Source organism: Durio zibethinus, chromosome 22, assembly GCF_047325235.1.
Source record: "Durio zibethinus cultivar Kanyao isolate XHJ-2024 chromosome 22, ASM4732523v1, whole genome shotgun sequence".
NCBI lineage: Eukaryota > Viridiplantae > Streptophyta > Magnoliopsida > Malvales > Malvaceae > Durio > Durio zibethinus.
This window is the reverse complement of record NC_143183.1, coordinates 2157204-2173590: the sequence shown is the minus strand read 5'-3', so window position 1 is coordinate 2173590 and position 16387 is coordinate 2157204. Positions and strand designations below refer to the sequence as shown.

The window sequence follows — 16387 nt, the reverse complement described above, 5'->3', positions numbered from 1 at the left end:
TGCCTTTCAGAGGGGAAATTTTTACTATTTTTTCTTAATAATTGAAACAAAAGACAACTAATAGATTGCTAGCATAATATATACATAGTCCACATAGAAGGAGAAGACTACATTTTGTGATAAAATATATACGTTAAACCTGAATTTGAGAGGGTGGAAAAATATATTTATGAAGTGAAATTTGTCTATAATATAAATATAGAAACATGAATCCATACATACAAAATATCTCACAAGTCGCGAAACATTACATTACATGTGTCAAGTGAGAGCTACTTGCACATAAGAGTCACCTAAATTTTATTAGTTTATCTTACAAACAATATCTCATAAATCACAAAGCATTACTATTATATGCTTTGACTCAAAAATTTTATTAAATACCTCAAAATATGGATTTAAATCTTTATGGAATTTAGCTGGACAAAATTTTACAGTATATTTAAGGATATCAGAATTGCAATCTGGCTCCTATCTTTTCAAACACATTGCTCCAGCAGCCAGTATGAATAGTTGCACAACACTGTCGCCACTGGCCACAAAGATGGTTAAACAAGAAAAGTGACCGATGTCTTCACACAGATCATTGGATTTTATTCTTCAATTTTCTCCTTCGATGTCATTGCTGTTGAGTTGTATGCAGCATCAGCTGAGAGATGTCAATGTCGTTGAGACCCAATTCCTCATTCTGTTCCGATTACCTCTCATATTCCTCAACTGCAGGAACAATCCAATTTGTTAAATGTTTAAAGGAAAAGCACAATCTGTGAGAATAAATTCATAAAGAGAACTAAAATATAGAGAGAAAAAATTATAGGCCTTCAAATTTGGTTGAAATCTTGTTCTCTACTTCTGTGCCTGCCCTACCTTCCCTTTTTATAACCTTTTTAACTAAAATTATACAAAAACTAAAAATTAAAATGCCCCATGAGAATCCATAATATAAATGGAAACAAAAATAAAGACAAGCCTCAAGTATAAAACTGTTATAATCAATTGCCAAAAAAATTGAGACCCTTGAGGGTCCCTGATGTGCCACAATTGAATAACCGGCAGTCTTCTTTTCCGTGTTCTCACAATTTGATTTTTTTTATTGTACAAAAATGCATTTTGATTTTCTTCCTAAAAAGCATATAAAACAATGAGGCCGTTCTCTTCTAATAAAAGGTCAGTCTACGGGTCCAACGAAAAATTATTAAAAAGAAGAGCCAAACAGACAGCAGTTCTTTGTCAGGATTGGCAGAAGAGAACTCACAAATTAACTGATGGTCATCTTTAATATCATCGGTTGCTGGTGCAACAAGAGTAAGATAATGCGTCATCCAGAATTAAAGTCCAAGGTTCCGCCATGCTCAAAATCTGCAAAATAGCAAGAAGACTCCTTTGTGAGAAGAACGTGGTCAAGGTTTTCATTCTTCAAGAAATAAAAATGTATACTTATATTGGACATTTGATGTTTGTTTCATTCTTCAAGAAATTAAAGTGTCAAGGACACAGCAAAATATCTCAGTATCCTTCCGTGTTCATGAAGCAAAAACACAAGAACAACCATATGGATCATATGTGTTGTTTAAGTGAAAGTAATATGAGGAAGGCGAGGCAGTAATCTTCGTCATTAATTTTGCATGCTTTTGTTGCTATACATATCAATCTATCCTTTGGATTTCAAATACTCCAAGTCATCCATATTATGAACATGATGCTTTGTACGTGTGTGTGTGTGTGTGTGTGTGTGTGTGTGTGTGAAAACATTTATTTACAGCTGGTTATAATCTTATAATCTGTATATTTATATTTGTATATCTAGAATCAAGTATTAGCATCCCTAAAATTAAGGATAAAAAATTAAGATAGACAATCGCTCAATTATAGGATTAGTTTTTAAGAAAATTTAGTTTCCTAATTCAACTTCTAATTAGTTGTATATAAACCTAAGGTTCTTATATAATTCTTAATGAGTATTTTTTAAATATAAATTCAATTTTACTTTTAGGTTTTCACACAGTTTTATTTCTTAATTTTTCCATATATATATATATATATTTAACAGGAAATTTAAGTAGTTTACTAGCATATGACAGAGGCAGACCTGAAATGAACTGGTATTCTATGCACTCACATTACATGAAATTTACAACTGAGGTTATGTGCATATCGTACCTTGTTCAACCTTGTTTTAAAGTCTAGCCACTTGTTTTTTTTTAGATTCATCAAGACTCTCCAAAAGTAAATCCATGCACTCTCTCAAGGCCTGCACATAGAGATCTTGAAGGTTACAATCTAATATGCATGAGATAGATGAGTAAAGCCTCATCCACACATCTTTCCATCTCCTCCCACCCTTCCTGTTTTTCCCAAACACATACAGAAGAAACAAGGAAGTGATACTTGACCAAGAACATCAAACACAAATGTGGAAGTAAACAGAGGGAAGTTGGTGGAATAACAGATATAAAACAACAGAATGAAAGCAAAAGTTTTTAGCTGTACGAAGAAATGGAGGTTTAAGCTATACATAGAAGCAAATTAGCTTCCCTCCGTCCTATATATCTAAACCAGGTTGGAAATAGATCCATTCCAGGGTGAAGTGCTCAAACTTATCAAACAATGGCGGATGAGGACTATAATTAAAAAAAATATTCAGAGCGCATACAAAATCTAGCCTCTGTCTGTTCTGAAACATATCCAAACCAGGTTGAGAAGAGAACCATTCCTCGGTGAAGTGCTCAAACTTAGTGAACAATGAAGGAGGAGGACTATAAATGATAGGATCAGCAAGAAAACAGAAAAATAACATTGAGAAACTAAAAAAGTACAGCAGTACTCACTTTCACTAATTTTTGTAATCAAACCTTCAACTATTGCAACAATCCCACCAAGCGTGCCACTAGCTAGCTCCAAGTCAAGTTCTGGAACTCTTACACTAGCAGTATCTGACTGATACATTTACAAGACTGCTTGTCAGATAACTTACCATAAGCACAGAAAAAATGATAAGGGAAAACCATGTCCTCTCCATTCCATGAAATGTTCATTACATGTATGAGGGCAAATTGATACCCAATGATCAGGTCCTCATTTCAACTCTTCCTCGGGACAAGAACACTCACAACCTATCAGAATCCTAGAAATCCACAACTTGTACATATTGCTGCTACTCCCATCCCAGAGAGGTATATTTTAGCCTAAATATAACTTTGACTATAGATATGCCTCAGCACATTACACCACAAAGATCTAAACTCTTAATATTCAATTAAAATAGTAGTATTTCATCCTCTGGCTCAGTATTCTCTTAATCAATATATCTGGATTCTGGCAATTTCTTAATCAATATATCAAGATTCTTGCAATCTCTTAATCAATATATCTATTAATCAATATATCTAGATTCTGGTAATCATGTCTGTCACTATTATGACTAAACTGAATACTATTTACAATATACTTTTTCTCAATTTAATAGACAATCAACCCAAGTAAAAGTAAAACAAAAAGATCTGATTGTAGGATAGGGAAGATATTAAAGGAAAACCTTTATTTTGGTACATAAAATATAGAGTTAACTTAAACTGACGAACATCAGAATAGTAGCAATTTCCCTATTTTTTTCAGAAACTAGTCATTACTGCAATGCTTCTAAAAAGAATGATATCGAGTTCATGATCAGAACACACATTTATAACATCACAGCTTAAATCATCAACATTTTTCACACGGCAATTTTCTTTCCCTTCCCAGGAATTCACCCACTTATACAAAAGCAAAATTACCACCAACCTCAGAATTTCAATAGCCATAAGCATCAAATGAGGATGCCATGACAATAACTTCTTGAAAGTATGGAATCCCTGTATGTGGTTAAGCTAAACAAAATTATATATAAACTTTGTAAGACACCATGATATGGGTAAAAACAATTCAGATGAACAGGCTTAGCAAGAATATTGTGAAATCTTTAACAGAGTTATCAACAGACCAGGGGAAGGGGGGGAATATGTGCTCCTAGTGAGATGAAAACATCTTTCCAGCTCACTAAGAAGGATGAACACCCATCTTGACAATAAATTTAACTGAATATGACCCATTAGAATCTACTTCACTTATCACTCAACCTACTGGAATTGCTATTTTATGAGGATAAATTCAGTTGAAGAGGCTTAGCAAGAATATTGTGAAATCTTTAACAGAGTTATCAACAGACCAGGGGGGGGGGGGGGGGGGGAATATGTGCTCCTAGTGAGATGAAAACATCTTTCCAGCTCACTAAGAAGGATGAACACCCATCTTGACAATAAATTTAACTAAATATGACCCATTAGAATCTACTTCACTTATCACTCAACCTTCTGGAATTGCTATTTTATGAGGATAAATTCAGTTAAGGGATAAAGGTCTACCTTATAAATGTAAATACTCAAGGATTATCTTTAAGGAAATTGAGATTTAGTAGAGATAGCTTAAAATGTTCTAATGCCAGCAAAGAAATGGGGAAAAAGAACAGATGGAGAAATCAGACATATGTTAATTACTTAACTGAAACCAGGACTATTTAACTCAAATTTCTCTTGAATGTCAGCTATGCAATAGAAAGCAGAACTAGAACTCTAATTTTTTTCAAAGTACTGAGGAAAGTTAAGTGCTTGTACAAGCATCTCTATTTTCACCAGTGCATAACTGAAATGAAGAAAACATTTCCCTTAGAAAAACAACACTTCAACAATTTGAAACTTCTATAACTTGTCTTCTTCATATAAGCAAGATGAAAATTTGGAAGCACCATGAACAAAAAAAAACGCTTTTTTAATCAAAACTATTTCTAGGAACCTATGACACTTCCAACTTGCCAAACAGATATGCATACACTATTTATAGCCCTAAAGTGGAGCAAACATGAAGCAGAAACACCATATTGCCAGGAATGCAACCAAAGAAAATGTTAGGGAGGATACTGGTTACGAACATCCAGTCTCATACCTAGCGGTACAAGCTCTGCATGTTGATGGGAAAATCATCACCTATTTGAAGGCAAGAAACAAGTAACATAAAAATAGGTATAAAGAGAATTAAGGACAAAATGCTAAATGCTAATTCACATAAAAATTAAGCATGTTTAGATAGAGAGGTTAGAACTCTTTCATGCAGATAGCAACATTCAGGAGAGAAGTGAAAAGTAGAGGACAATTAACTGTGCCATTCAATTTCTCGCCAAAGTTCAAACCCATTTCCAAGTCTCTCCAGAACCGGGGCGGGTTGGAGAGGAATGCAACAGACTAATGCAGTCCTATACAACAAGCATAATGGACACCTTCATGTATATGAAAATATATATTTCTTTTAACATCGGTATACTTTCAATGTCCAAATAGAGAATAGGGGTGAAAAGCTAGGACAGTAATCAATTTTTAAATGTCTAAATGGAGAAAATAGATAGAGTGGGAAAATAGATAGCCAGAAAAAAAAAATTATCCAGTTGAATAAAAATAGAAACTAATTCAGAGAAAAAAAAAAGAGGTATTGTGACACTGATACGAACCATACACTTAGAATATTTGTATAGATTTTACCACTACATCCTTAATTTTAATAATTACACAAAGCTGAAATTTTCTATTATTTGCAAAATCCTCCTTCTCCTCCCCTATCTTTTTTTTCTTGAATTAAGATAAGTAAAAGGAAAATGCATTGCCCTTAAATTCACTTTTCTTCACCTTTCTCTTGTTAATTTGGTTCTTTTATTGTATCACCATGAATCCAATATAATGTAACACTTGAAATTGGTTCACCTCTTCTGGTGCAGAGTATCGGAAGAAAGCCTCAGCAATTTCAGCACTATTACTCTGACCAATGGCCCTCTGACCAGCTGCTGCTCCTACTGATCCATGTGGTTGTCTTCTTCTCTGATCAACTTCATTGCTTGTTTCCTCCATAGAAGCTCCAGCAGCAGGCTCATTCAACTCTAATGAGAACAAGATATCCCAAAGATGCTTGTTGTTCTGGAGTTCGATCGTAGAATTTGATGCTGAGTGATGGATCAGGAGATGGAGCAAACCTGACCACAATGCAGACATTCGAATGCTGAGAGCAAGATCTGCAAACCAAAACCATAAATTACTAAAGATATATATTAAAGAAGAAAGAAAATTTTAGTAGTTTCACGTTTACCTTCCTAAAGTGTGGAATTGAAGTTGATAGAAACCTTGTTGTTCCCTGTTTAATTAATTAAAATTAATTAAACTCAAAATAATAAAAGTAAAAGGGTTGACTTAAGAATAAAAAAGAATAGAAAGAAATACGTTTTGGGTGCAGCACATCCAGAGGCTTTCGATTTGATAAAGGGGAGCAGCATTTTCATTATCAGCGGATATAGCTTCGACTACCGATCCGACGTCATCCACTGTTTTCTCTTTATTGCTGGATAGGGATACTTGACATCCCCTGATGTTGGGATAGAATTTAATTTCTCTGGAATGAGCTGATGCTTGACTTTGTGTTTTTCAGATTGAGATATGCGACATCCCCTGATCGGATGATAGAATTCAGCTCCTCCAAAAACACACCAATACTTGTGTTTCTCAGGTGAATCACTTTGTTTCAGCATAGATGTCTTGAGCCATAATGCTTAAAAGATCTAGGAAGCATATTACAATGGTTAGTCACTGGAATAAATAGTTCAGCAAACACACAAAAATCGAAACAATTGTCAAAGCAAGCATGGATGGAAACTACATTGAGTGTTGTTTCACATTATTTATCACACAATCACAGCTACTTTAAAAGTTTAATCCAGGTAAAGAACAATTTATAGCTCCACCAAACTGAAAGAAAAGACAATGGAAACAGCAAAGCAAAGCTTACCGTCAAGAAGTGGCATGAGTTCCCAGTGTCTGCATGAGGTGAGGTAGAAAGATGATTAAAACGAGAAATTTCAAGAGAAACTTACAATAAAGAAACCACAAAGCTCAAGATTCAAAACCACTTTATTGCAATCATCTTACTGTTAGAAGAAGGGTTCCAGTATGCAGAAAACATTCCATGAATCAAACATTTCTCTGTTCAGCCATAGAACAGTTTCCACTTTCTACAAGTAAAGTGAAGGATCTGTTCGAGCCATAGGTTAAGCCTCTAGTCCAACAAATGTTATGCACAAGCATCTTGTTTAGCATGTAATTGAGCTAGTATCATTTATTCGCAACAAACAAATATGAGTCAGTCAAGCAAACATATTTCTCAACCATTGAGATCCTCAGTCATGCATAATAGTATCTTGTTGTGGAAAAACAATTTTGAACATGGCGATTACCAGAATAATAAAAGGTAGTACATGAGATCATTGAATCCTCAGCCCTCCTGGTCTAAGCTTCGGAATCCTGGTGTGGTGTTGCAGAAACAAACCTATTGCTACTGTTAAGTGCCTCACATATTCGGTAGTGACAGAACTTAAACACAACCTTGAGCTGTCAAAGGTCATATTGTTTATATCGAGTAGTGATAAGTACAATAGTTCAAAAAAAAAAAAAACCAAAAATGTTGATCAATATGGTATCACCTTTGACCACTCACATTGCCGCATTTCCCTGCTAGAAAACAGTGCGTGCATTTGAATGGTTTTAAACGCTGCAGTGAGATAGAAGATTCCAAATAAGGGTGTGGGAGAAAATTGCAATCTTGTACCTCATGCTCAGCTTTGAAGAGATAAACAGTTACCAGTTAAATCAAGAAATGCTTATAATCTCTACTCCCCAACTTCTCCAGTTACTTACAATGTAAAATATGGGTGGCCTCCTTAGTATAGACAATAAATGACAGAAAGTCTTGTGATCTATTGTGGTTCCTTCATATCCTTTGCTGTCTGGAAGAGCATGGAAGGATCATCTGCATAATGCCACAATCAAGCTTACCTACTTAATGCAACAACTAAGGAAACTTGTCAAAAATAACCAAGTCATTGCTATGATTTCTATGGTACATAAGAAAATACCTTCAGAAGGGCTTTTGCTCATGGTAAGAAAAGATCTTAATAGTTGAACTATAGGCAATGGTACTTCTCAGTTCCTTCCCCACAATATCATGCCACAACAATTAAACAAAGACAAATACAATTAACATATTTGGGAAAAAAGGATGACTTTTGAACAAAAAGTTTTCTATAGAGAAAAAACGAGACAAAATTAGAGTTAGAGGAACTCACAAGCTATGGTTTAATTGAGGATAACCTAAAACATTTCATTTTTGCATATTGGAGGGGCTTCACATGGCTTCCTTAGATGGCAGATGTATTAGATACTCACAATTCTGAATCTTTAGATATAAAAGTGATGAGAGGATTCGCAACCACTTTGGCAAAGCTTTCAGTCCTTTGAAGTTCCATAACTCTAATTCCTGAATGCAGTGAGGCGTTAAAGTTGATGTGTCGCAGAGAGCTTCATTTTTCTGATCCATTCAATCTCAAGAGTTCAAAAGGGAAGAGTGGAGGTGTTGTGGGAGGGACCAAGACCTGGGAATTCCTCAACTTCAGCTGGGAATAAATATCCAACTCAGCTTCACCACTCTGGTGCATTCTTCTGTCAAAAAAATTTCAGTATTGCATGGAAAACAGTGAGGTTTAGTAAAGGTTTTCATCAAATCAAGTATAACAACTTTTTTTTGATAAAAGAAAAGACTGAAAGATCAAATATAAGCTAAGAAAGGCTCTGATTTCCCACTGTAAATCCAAACTTTTAAACAGCACACGTCAAATGGAGCATGAGGATCATGTGTCAAAATGACAGAACAAAGTTTGGATGCGGAAACTTTTTTATATTATTTAAGATCACAATTTAACATATCAAAATGTGAGAAGTTTTCAAAAGAGGGATAAGAATACAAATGATAATTGGATTAAAAATGTAACTTACCCAAATTTATGGAGTGAAACAAAGGGACAATGAACTTTTGCAGAGTGATTTGAAAATTTGATGCCACATTATTTCCCATGTGGTCAACTGGGTTCTTTGCTAGAACTAAATAATACAAAGAAAGTCATCAACTGTTGTCATTAGGATAAAGTGAAACAAAGGGACAAAGAACTTTTGCAGTGTGATTTGAAATTCTGATGCTACATTGGCCCCCATGTGGTCCAATGGGTTTTTCATCAAATCTAAACAGTACAAAGAAAGTCATCAATTTTTGTCATTAGGATGAAGAGAAACACCTATAATAAGGTAATAAAATCCCAAGGAATTGCCATGATAACTAGGTGCAAAAATAGACTTATATCATATTTGTAAAATTCCTAGAAAACAAAAAAGGGGGACGATGATAAGTAGAAGTAAATGCTTATTGTATGGGGAAAAGACAGATTGAGATTATCATTCAAATAGAAACCTTAACACAGTTTTCTATTATTGATAAGCTTGGTTTTGGTTGCCGCTTCGAGGTTAGCTGATTTACAGACTCATATTTGCAAAAATTGTTATTCAAAATAAAGCTTCAGCAAATAATAAATAAAGAAATAAAAGGAAAGAAAGACAATAGCTGATTTTTTTTAAGCTTAGCTCAAAAAGTAAACGCAGGAAGTATTGAAACTATTATAGAAGCATATTTGCCAAACTTGAACTTACATTTTCTATTGAAATAGTGGGTCAGATACATTCTACAAAATCAGTCCATAAACCCATGAAAAAGAATAAAACAAAAAAATGGAGAAAAATCGATAAATTAGAAGGGAAAAAAAAAACAAAGGAGTTGCAGATTGAATAGGAAGAATTGTTGAATGAAATGATAATGGGAGAAGATGATGAATCGAAGCTTATAGGCTTAAGAAAATTATGGTACCTCTTGGAAGCGTCGTCAATTACAGTAGAAATATGGAATGTGGGAGATCTTGGACTGCTCGGCACGGTTTTCCTTTAATTGCGGAGAACCGTAGATAAATAACTGAAGCAAATTGGAGAGGCGTTGCATGGCTTCCTTAGAGGGCAGACGCATTAGATTGCCACAACCGAAAATCAGTAATCGTGAAAGAGAGGAGAGGTTTCCCAACCACTCTGGCAAAGCTATCAATCCATCGAAGGACCAAATGTCTAAGCTCTCAAGAGCGGTGAAGTGTTGAAGTTGATGTGGCAGAGAGCTTAGTTTTATCCATCCCGTCAATATCAAGTGTTGAAGGGAAGAGCGGAGGTTGTGGATGGAACTGAGAAGTGGAAATTCCTCAAGCTCTTCTGAGAAGGGACCCAATTCCAATGTCTTCAAACGGGTGAGGCAGTCAATGATTTCTCCTGGAATTGACTCCAGATTTGTGAATCCACCCAGACTTAAGCTTAAAAGAGAGGGGAAGCCATCTAAATTGGGAATGGCAATCTTAGGACAATATTGTATACTTAATTCCTCAAGCCCGGTGCATGCAGATAGTCCACCCTCTATCTCCTGTAATTCTTCACACATTGTTACCTCAAACCTCAAAAGAGATTGAGATACGCCGTTTAGAGGAATGGATATCAGATTAGGGCAGCCGCTAATGCGTACTCCTTTTAGACATGTGGAGGCAAGTAGTCCCTCTTCTATTTTACATAAATTGCTACATCCCCACACCAAAACCTCTTGAAGAAAAGAGATACCACCCTCTACACTTGGAATGGATTTTAAGCTCCGACAAGTTTGTATATCTAATTTTTTCAAAGAAGAGGGAAATAGTTCATCCCCTGTCCAACTCAACTCCTTGCACCCATATATATTGAGTTCCTCCAGTGAAGAAAATCTACTCATTCTTGGAATCCTGCTTAGCTTGTTACACTCTGAAATTTCCAAAACTTTTAGTGAAGGAAACACGGGGATTGCTGGCTCCACTTCTAACCATTCTTTTACTTCATTCATCCTCTCTGATAAGACCAGACTTGGAAGATTTTTTAGATTCACACAACGAAATAGAGACAACTTCACCAAATTGATGGGTTGAAAACAAGCACTTGGACCACTAAAACTCTTCCTTGCCAACCACGATGGATACTGCTCTCCCCTATAAAACTCAATCTTTAAGCTTTTCAAATTTGAGTGAGGCTCCAGTCCTTCTAATACTTCCTCATCGTTACAGCAACCTTCCCTTTTCCGACTCCATTTGTATACTAACTTGACTAGTTTCTCCTTCTCCCATAGTTTTGCTCCCCTAGCTTCTTCTTTGTTTCTAACATTCTGAAGATTAAATATTGTCAATGTTCCTCCAAGTTTACTTAAACATCCCAATTCTCCAATTCCACATCCCTTTTCTGTGCCCACATCAAATACTGGCAAAGTACGAAGACTAGTTAGACATCCAATCTCAACAGGAACATGACTTGGATGATCGATATATAAATGCCTCAAGCTAACTAAATTTTTCATTCCTTCAGGAAGTTTTTCAAGCCGAGGATTGCTATCATGTGGTATGCCAGTCAGCAATCTTAACGTCTGCAAATGGTAGAGCTGGGTAATGGCTTCTGGTAGTCTGCTTATGCGAGTTCTTGAGATATCTAAGTATCTCAAATGTATTAGTCTACCAATAGAATCTGGCAAGGAGTCAACGTCAGCATAACGAAAATTAAGAACCCGTAAGCCTTCGAATTTCCATTCAATGTGGGAAGCATTAGTTTTCAAGAACAAGGAACGACACAGTTTCACACCAATATCATGGACATTTTCATGAGAATTATGATGAGTGGAATTGGTTTGTGCATTTGAAATGGATTCTGCAAGATCATGAACTAAATCATGCATCTTGCATGTTGTAATGCACCCATATCCATCAATCTCCACGTCTTGCAATAAGGAATTTGATAATAAGTGATTGAAGTACTCATTACCAATTTCCTCAAATGCCAGCTGGGAACTTTGTTGAAGAAAGCCTTCCGCCATCCAAAGCTGGATCAATTGCTCCTTTTGGATGCGGAAATCTTTAGGAAAAATAGAACAATAAGCAAAACATTGCTTTAAAGATGGGAAAGACAAGCGATCAAAACTTAATTTCAAAACATCTAAAATTGCTTTATCATTTTCTAGAGAAACCCAATGAGGACTATCTCTGATTTTCACCCACTCATCTTTATTTTGATTGTTGCACATTGTTCCCCCTATAACATTTGCCGCCAATGGGACACCTCTACATTTTTTAGCAATAACCCTCCCAATATCTTCCAATTCTGGAGATATTAAAAAGTTTTGGAATGCTCTTTTTTCTATTATAGCCCAGCACTCATAATCTTTTAGTGGCTCAAGAAAATACCTATTTCCTTGAGGTGTTTCCCTTACCACTGCAACATTTTCGACACGAGTTGTGACAAGAATGCTACTTTGTTTATTTCCATTTATTCCCAGCAATCTACCCCTTAAGTCCTCCCAGTTTTTAAAATTCTCATCCCACACATCATCAAGAACGAGAAGGTAGGTTCTCCCTTTCAACTCTTCTTGTATTTCCTGAAGTACAGCATCCTCATTTTTCATGCCACAAGGTTTCTTAGTAAGAGATTCATACATCTCCTGTAAAATCCTTGGGACATCAAAGTTTTCAGCCACACACACCCACACTATTTTATTAAAATAATTCTTTACTTTCTCATTTTTGCATACGGACTGTGCTAAAGTAGTTTTCCCCAAGCCCGCCATGCCTACTATGGATACTAATGAGAAAGTTTGTTGAGTGGTTGAGCCAATCAACAGATCAACTATGTTTGAGATATCAGCTTCCCTCCCAACAACTCGTGATGAGTCAACGAAGGAGTTGGTACTTCCTACTCCACTAAATATGGGAGGCGCATTTTGAACTCCATGTTGGAGTCCAAGTTTGAAGGCCCGTTCATTGATTTCATCCATGCGTAGGTTAATTTTCTTAACCTTTTCATCCATGGGATTTTTGAAGAAGGAAAAGATCTTGCTGACCTTTCTTCTCTTTCCGGTGTCCACCTTACTTCGAAGATCTTCATAATCAAGCTCATCCAACACATCATCCGCCTCGTAAGCAATATCTTCAAGCTGCCTCAACCAAACTTTAACAGGCCCATCAACTTGCCTTCTCTCGGCATCTCGCAAGAAAGTTAGAGCCATATCTAGTGAGGCGCGTAGCTTGTTCAGCTCGTCCTGAAAACCCCATGCCAGGTTGATCTGCCCCTCAATGATGGAGATAGCCTTGGACCGTGCCAGTTCTACGATAGCACCGATGAAAGCTCCAGCCATTTGTGGTTCAACCAATAGTTAAGACAGTGACAAAATTCTTTGAGAGTTCAATGAAAGGAGGATCTGAAAGAAAGAAAAGAGAATGGTGTTGAGTGTTAAGGTTATGAAGAAAGGGAGGGCTCAGATAATCAACTTTGGTAAGTCGATCAAAATCACTTTCCTTAGTACCATATATAAATTGTTCGACTTCAAATGACGTTTTAATAATCTAATGGAGGCTATCCAATTAGTATCGACTCTAACAATTTTATTAATTTCTCTGATTTGCAAATTGATACGCCTTTTAGACTTGACAATCATGTGTATTGACTTTCGAAGGCCACTGCCCACTGACAAGTTTGCACTGATATTTTCGGACGAAATTTCCTCGCGCCTTCCTTCTATCTAACTTATGTTTTACTGTTACCAACAATTTTTTCTTGGCACATTTTTTAATATTAAATAGATTTTTTATTTAAAAAATTCGAATCACTTTTCCTGAAACATGATAAAAAAAAATTGTTAAGCACTATACTAAGAATTCCAAAAAATATAGTATTATGTAAATTGTTTTCCCATTTTATTTGTCTACACATATATTATTAGTTTATTTACTTTTCTCGAATTTACAATCAAATTTCTTTCCAAAAATTAATTGAAATATCGTAATCATCACTTTATAAACGGCAAAATCTTTTGAGATAATTAAAAAAATTAAAATAAAAATTTTCAACAATTTAATTTTTTCATTTTTTGCTACGGATAAGTCTAATATTTAAATCAAACTTTTTTGTTTCTTTTCTTTTGAGTGGTCTAAATCCAAATTTGTAATGATAAAAGACAGCTTGAAAATCAAATATATAATACAATGAAAATAAAAAATGAATGGTTCTCCAATTCTCATAAATCTAATTATGTAACTACGGTTTCAAGCCAAGTAAGGCCAAGTAAGTCCACTGACAACGATATTTCTTTTCTTGTTTTTCTCAATAATTACTTTTTCACAAATCAAATCTCTTCATAAATGCTATACGTTTGTACCATCATAATTCTTGGCAATTTGCCACTAAAAGTTTCCAGGAAACTATGGAGATGGATGCTACTCTTTTTTGGATCTCACATCTTACCCTTCAATTTGCAACTCTTATTTTTTTTTTTTTAATGTTTTCCTTTTCGTTTGATCTTAGAGTCATCTAAACCAATTCCAAATATTATTTTAATACTAAAAATTAATTGAGTAATATTTTAATATTACTATTATGAAATATTATTTCTTTAACATCTTAATATTTAATATTATTTTTTAAAATTTTTAATAATATTTTCTTATTAAAAATTAAGAATATTTTAATATTTATTATTATAATATAATATTTTGATATTATTTAACTATTAAATATTAATTTAATAATATTACTAGTACGGAGCCCACTGACAATTATATTTCTTTTCTCATTTTTCTCAATAATTACTCTTGCTTTAAAGAGCAAAAAGCATATTAACTTTCCTGTAATTTGCAATGAAATTTCTTGGAAGTTAAGTGAATTTTTTATTATAAGAATTACCTCTAGAAGGTTAATGGACAAAAAAATTTATATGATAAATTAAAAATAATTTACATGTCTATCACAATTTAGCAAAGCAATAAAAAGTATAATTCACAATCCTTACTTCATAAATCAGTCAATCTTTGAAACAATTGAATTAATTGAAAGAATTTACCCTGAAATTAAAAGGATGTGAAAATCTTATAAATTATAACTAAAAAATTATATAAGTTTTTTTATTATAATTAATCAATTTTTACAATATTTATTTACATCTAATTAAATTTTTATTTGAATAAAATTAATTAAGATAAATTTTTATGTGATATTAATAAAATAAATAAAATTTATCACATGAAACAATTAATAAATGCAAAAATTAAATAAAATAACTATTTTCCTTATTATTTTCTCTTCTCTTTTTAAAATTTTTGTAAAAGTTTAATTAACTTTAATTTAATGATTAATTGATTCAATTTTATTATGTAATTAAATTTCGTATGATTAAAATTTTAATTGAATCAAAATTAAAAATTAAAAATTTAATTGATTGTAATAAAATATAAATTTTAAATAATTATTAAATTATATTTCAATAATATTTTTTATTTTTAACCTTTCAACGTCTTAATTTTGCCTTTCCCTACACTTGATTATTCCTTTTTTTTTTTCCCTGTGTTTAATCTTAAACTCTTTTTTTTTTTTTTTCTTTCATTCGACTCATAAATCAAATCTCCGCCTAGATGCTAACATATGTACCATAGTTCTTAGCAATTTACAACCACAATTTTTCAGGAAGCTATTAAGATAGATGCTTACTCTTTCTTGGATTTTACGCCTTGTCCTTCACTTTGCATCTTTTTTTTTTAATGTTCTCCTTTTGGGTTGATCGTGGAGTCGTCTAAACCATTTGCAAGCACAAAAAATGCTATCACTACTGATGTTTTATACTTAATTGTTTTTTAATGCAATTTCAACTCAAATGATTTAATTTTAAGATCATCAATAATCATCTTATATATAAAACTTAATATTTTGCAATGAATATCAAATTTTTTACACATAAATTCTAAAATTATATCTCTTAATTTTATTACACAAAATACAATAAATTTTTGGTTCTTAACTTTTAATTTTTGTATATTTATGTTCTTTAAAATTATTATTTGTTAAATTTATTGAAACTTAAAAAATTAAAATTTTGATTGATTATAATAAAATATTAAAAATTTAAATAATTATTAAATTATAATTCAAAAGATCTTTTACCTTTAGTCTTTCAACGACTTAGTTTTGCCCTTCCCTACACTTGATTATTCCTTTTATTTTTTTATTTTTCATTTTTGCTATGTCTAATCTTAAAATCAAACCTGCTTTCTTTTATGTTTTTCATTTTACTTTAATAGGTGAGTGGTCTAAATCCAAACATCTTTGAAAGACAGCCTGAACAACGACTTCTTCACCGAAACCAAGTAGTGTAAGGAAATAAAAATTAATTATTTTCCTATCCCAATAAATCTTCCAATTAAATTGTCACAATTTTTTTTGGTTAAATTTTTTTAAACTTTGATCTTTTATTATTTTATATTTATGACTAATAAAACTATAAAAAATATTTGAAAAACTTTGAATCAAATAGTTTGTAAATATATGTTTTATAAAATTCAATTAATTAAAAT

The 16387-nt window shown here is 33.3% G+C and overlaps 1 protein-coding gene across 32 annotated transcripts; it reads right to left on the bottom strand.

Annotated features, from left to right (window-relative positions):
• Nucleotides 1-166: 166 nt before the first annotated feature.
• Nucleotides 167-13403, bottom strand: LOC111307569 (disease resistance protein RGA2-like). Of its 32 annotated transcripts, none has more exons than XM_089751231.1 (16): nucleotides 9817-13403; nucleotides 8898-9002; nucleotides 8192-8564; nucleotides 7982-8055; nucleotides 7764-7875; nucleotides 7550-7617; nucleotides 6859-7457; nucleotides 6297-6631; nucleotides 6166-6210; nucleotides 5712-6091; nucleotides 4953-5018; nucleotides 3781-3851; nucleotides 2829-2937; nucleotides 2161-2251; nucleotides 1256-1359; nucleotides 167-717 (listed from the first exon to the last, which is right to left on the bottom strand). In XM_089751231.1, the coding sequence occupies exon 1, from the start codon at nucleotides 13180-13182 to the stop codon at nucleotides 9832-9834; it is 3351 nt and encodes a 1116-aa protein (XP_089607357.1). In that variant the 5' UTR covers nucleotides 13183-13403; the 3' UTR covers nucleotides 167-717; nucleotides 1256-1359; nucleotides 2161-2251; nucleotides 2829-2937; nucleotides 3781-3851; nucleotides 4953-5018; nucleotides 5712-6091; nucleotides 6166-6210; nucleotides 6297-6631; nucleotides 6859-7457; nucleotides 7550-7617; nucleotides 7764-7875; nucleotides 7982-8055; nucleotides 8192-8564; nucleotides 8898-9002; nucleotides 9817-9831. The 32 variants fall into 32 exon arrangements, with proteins under 32 accessions (XP_089607357.1, XP_089607366.1, XP_089607379.1 ...); XM_089751240.1 differs by having other exon boundaries at nucleotides 5787-6091; XM_089751253.1 differs by lacking the exons at nucleotides 3781-3851; nucleotides 4953-5018 and having other exon boundaries at nucleotides 5787-6091; nucleotides 6859-6887; nucleotides 6999-7101; nucleotides 7304-7457.
• Between the last annotated feature and the right edge of the window lie 2984 nt (nucleotides 13404-16387).

Coding starts and splice junctions, on each gene's coding strand:
- LOC111307569 (XM_089751247.1), bottom strand. CDS start 13,182: ATGGCTGGAGCTTTCATCGGTGCTATCGTAGAACTGGCACGGTCCAAG.